The sequence below is a fragment of the Chenopodium quinoa genome, unplaced genomic scaffold (genome assembly GCF_001683475.1).
Source record: "Chenopodium quinoa cultivar QQ74 unplaced genomic scaffold, ASM168347v1, whole genome shotgun sequence".
In the NCBI taxonomy this organism is placed as follows: domain Eukaryota; kingdom Viridiplantae; phylum Streptophyta; class Magnoliopsida; order Caryophyllales; family Amaranthaceae; genus Chenopodium; species Chenopodium quinoa.
The window spans coordinates 4,471,191-4,475,394 of NW_018743850.1; the positions used below are offsets into that span (position 1 = coordinate 4,471,191).

At 36.6% G+C, this 4,204-nt stretch overlaps 1 protein-coding gene across 1 annotated transcript; it reads right to left on the bottom strand.

The window, feature by feature from the left end:
* Window positions 1-253: 253 nt before the first annotated feature.
* LOC110686022 lies at window positions 254-3,479 on the bottom strand. The gene is made up of 3 exons (XM_021862592.1): window positions 3,008-3,479; window positions 756-2,703; window positions 254-670 (listed from the first exon to the last, which is right to left on the bottom strand). The coding sequence occupies exon 2, from the start codon at window positions 2,700-2,702 to the stop codon at window positions 1,761-1,763; it is 942 nt and encodes a 313-aa protein (XP_021718284.1). The 5' UTR covers window position 2,703; window positions 3,008-3,479; the 3' UTR covers window positions 254-670; window positions 756-1,760.
* Window positions 3,480-4,204: the final 725 nt, after the last annotated feature.

Genomic DNA, 4,204 nt, shown 5'->3' on the forward strand with positions numbered 1-4,204 from the left:
TCATAAATTTCATCCCTTGAAGTTGTGACCTCACATGTCATGGCATACTTCTCCAACCCATCAAAGACTTTGTTGACAAATGGGGTTAGTAAACCTTCCCAAGACTTTGCTGCCTCCCATTTGTCATTACTCCTCTTCATCATATATCTTCTAAGCCATTCCATTTGAGTTAGAATAGGCTTATCTCTGGCATCTCTAATCACTGCATTAAATGTCTCACACATGTTGTTTAACAACATGTTAGACTTGTAGTTTGTAGAGAAAGCATGCCTTGACCAGTGCTGGGGGTCAATGTTTGACAACCACTGGTATGCTTCTTCATCCAAAAAATTGATACTTTACATAGCAACTTCAAACTCAAACTGATACAACCACACACATGACAACCATTCAACACAACATAGACACATGGCATACAGTTTTCACAAAATAGAAAGACATGTAAATATGTGCAAAACTAAATGTTCCTAGCATACATTATAGTTCACCATAAAACTGACATAAAAGAACCTAAATAGAAGCTTACCAGAGTGCTTGCCCTAGCAGCAGCCCAGAACAATTCCTTGAAAGTTGCACCATGAAATTTCAGTTTGAAATTTGACCAAATATGCCTCACACAAAATCTGAGCTCAGCTTTGGGGGCCACATCTGCAAATGCTTCTATGAGACCCTACACACAAGGCAAAACTAACAAGTTAGTGTACAGAAAATTCAAATAAAGCAAAGTAATTTAAACACAAACACAACCCACTTACTTTCTGTCTGTCAGACATAAAAGTCAAGCCATCTCCTTGGTCATACACACAAAGTGCCTTGAGCAAGCTCTCCAGAAACCAGCACTAGCTGTCCTTGTTCTCAATCTCTGCAGTTGCCCAAGCAATTGGGAAGATGGAATTATTGCCATCTTTTCCAACTGCAACCAAGATCTGCCCAGGGTATGCCCCTTTTAGATGGCACCCATCCACCCCAATTACTGGTCTGCAACCAGAAATGAATCCATCCCTAAGTGCAGCTAAGCACACAAACATCCTCATAAAAATTGGTCTTTCAATTTGATTAATATCATCCACCACCACATTACACTCACTCCCTGGGTTCCATTTCAGCAGTGCCTTCCCATAGTCCCAAACCTTTGAGTATTGCTCTGATGAAGAGCCATATATTATAAGCTTTGCCCTGCTTCTAGCCAACCAAGCCTTGGAGTATGTAATTTTGATCCCCAAGTCATTCAAGGCCCTGTCCTGAATCTGTTTAATCTTCCATCTGGGGTTGCCCCTGAACTCCTCCAAGTACCTGTCAGCAAGGAACTCTGCTGTCACCTTGTTGTTCATTTTACTCCTAACACACCTATGCTTCAGCCTTAGTGTCTTAATTTGCCAAGCCTCTGATTTCACAAGCCTTGTTGCATAAAACTTGAACCTACACCTAACACCCTTACTACATGTACACTTCACTATCCTACAACTGTTCTTGTTATACACACACTTGCATTTCCTTTTGCAATATGTTGTTAGCCTCTTTGAATCATTGTGAAGAAGGTAATACTCATACCTATTTTCAATTGCATGTTGTCTCAAAGCTTTTCTCATTGTTTGCACATCACTGAACCTTTGACCAACTACAAATTTGATAGCCCTTTCAAAGTCTGTCTCAGGGTTAAACCAAGTAACACTACCCTGATCATCATCTGAATCACCTTCCACACTCTTTAGCTCATCAGAATCACAAGTTGCCTCCTCTTCAACCCTCACTTCAATGTTCTATAGATTTCTTTCTATGTCAAACCCTGTGTCCTCATCATCACTTTGATCCCCTCCTTCAGTAACTCCCCTCAAACTGCCTTTCACCTCACTGTTAATATGGTCTACATTTTTCTTCAACCACTGTTCATCATCATCAGAGTATAAGTCCTCCTCTCCCTCATCAACTTCTAACTCAAAATCACTCAAATCAGAATCAGAAGACTTTGTATCACCATCCTCATCACTAAACACATCACTGTCATCCCTTAAGCTCCTCACTCTTTCTTTTATTTTTCTCACTAACTTAGCAAAATTTCCAGTCTCATCCCCAACCTTAGCCTTACCCTTATCTGCAGCAGTGAGTTTACCCTTCCCTTTATGTGTATTAGCATTCACTTTCTCTGCCCTAGGAAGCCTCTCCTCAGCCTCTCTGTCATGTATAACAATGCCTTTTAACCTAGGGCTTCTCCTAAATGGCTCTTCTTCAGTGGGCTTACTAAGTTCTAGGCTGGGTTTGTATACTTTAGGCCCACCAAACCTCTTTTTTAGTTCCTTCCTTTGTGCAGGGGTTAGCTCATTCCCAAATATACATTTGAAGGGTGTTTTGTTAGTCCCTTCAATTGGCTCATGACTGGTAACATACATCTCACATGCCCCCTCTTTGTTCACCGACTCTAGGAAACCATTCACCTCACCATCAACAAGATCCCTTTTACCATTCACCCAAGACTTGCCCTTTTGTTTATACCAGCAACTAAACCCCCTAGGAACCTTCACATTCACATACACAAACCCATGTATAGCTGCTTGCCTCAAAAAGTGTACATCTATCTTATTTTTTTCCACCTTTCTCATCCAATAAACCCACCCACCATCCCAAGTTAACACCCTCCTATTTTTACCAGCTAAAGAAGGTATAAAGGCACCCCCTACTGTAATTTTTAAGTCCACTGTGTCCATTCTGTAACAACACCAACAAAAGCACACACAACAATAACCAATTTCAGTAATTACAGTAAACAACAAAAACCAATTCACCAATTACAACAAGTAAAAGCAATTCACATTGACTATGCACTAAATTAACAGTAACCAAGTAAATCTAATTAACTAATTATTTAACACATGCACACTCTAATTCAGTCAAAGATTCGCATAATTAGGGTTTATAATACTTTAATTCACAGATTCCCCAAAAAGGCATACTTTACCCCAATTGACAACCATAAATCCAACAAAATGTACTAATAAAGGGTTTAAAGTACCTCTTGTAGTCAGGAATCTCGATTTCTGTCAGCAAATTACCAAGCTTTTGGTCCCCTCACCCTGTGGAAGATGACAAGAGAAGCTGATGTGTTGCAATTTTGTGGTTCCAGCTCGATTTCAACCACCCAAATTGATCTAGGGTTTCAGTTTTTACAGAGAGAAAGAGAAAATTCAAAGGAGAGAGAAGCAGTTACAGTGAGAATCAAGAAAAATCAAAGGAAAGAGAGACGAAAATTGATGAGGAAGTGAGAAATTTGGTGAGACATTGATTATGGAAGGTGGAAGGTGAGAAAAGGAGGAGACAGAGGAAATCGATTTTAAAAGAATTAAATTGGAGGGAAGTGACAGTTAACTGGGCCCCACAAGCGTTTTCCGTCACCTGAGCTCAGATGAGGTGGTAAAACTGATGTTTAATTTTTTTATGAGGTGGTAAAGTAAATGTTTTTTTTTTGGAGGTGGTAAATTCGACAAAGTCATTATTTGAAGGTGGTAAAAATGAAAATACCCTAATTTATAATTCTGTTGAAAAAAAAAATTCTTTTTGTTGACAATAGAATTTTACTTATAGCAACACATCACATATTATAATTAATATGAATATCTAATTAACAGTAAGATTTTACTCTTATACAAATAACCACGTAATCATAATTATAAATATGGCCATATATCATTTATTTTTTTCAGTCTACCATTGATTTACCATAAAAGCTTTTGAATCAGGTATTCTTCATATTCAGCTGTAATATTTTTGTGTATGTTTTTGACTTTGTTAATGAAATTATAAAAGTCAAAAACTACTAAAATTAGGATACAACAGAAACTGTACAATACAAGGGAATCTTAAAGTAAATTCAGATCAATGTTAGCAAGGTATTAAAACTTTACGGGTTTTTCACTTCAAATGCATTTCAATAAAAAAAAAATTCTTCTACAAATAGGTGTTATTGTGACACATATGATGCTAAGTAAGCGAATTTTTGATAGATTTTTTAAGATAAAAATGTTATATAGAGTTTTATTATCGATATACATCTAATATTTCATATATATATAATTAATCATAACTTTAATATCATATAACTTCGTTTTATTTCCATTATCATAAAATTTGTTTTAAAAAGTTGTCTAAAATAAAATTCATTTATAATATATTTAATTTATTTAAGTTTTAATCAGTAATAATAATTTTAGTT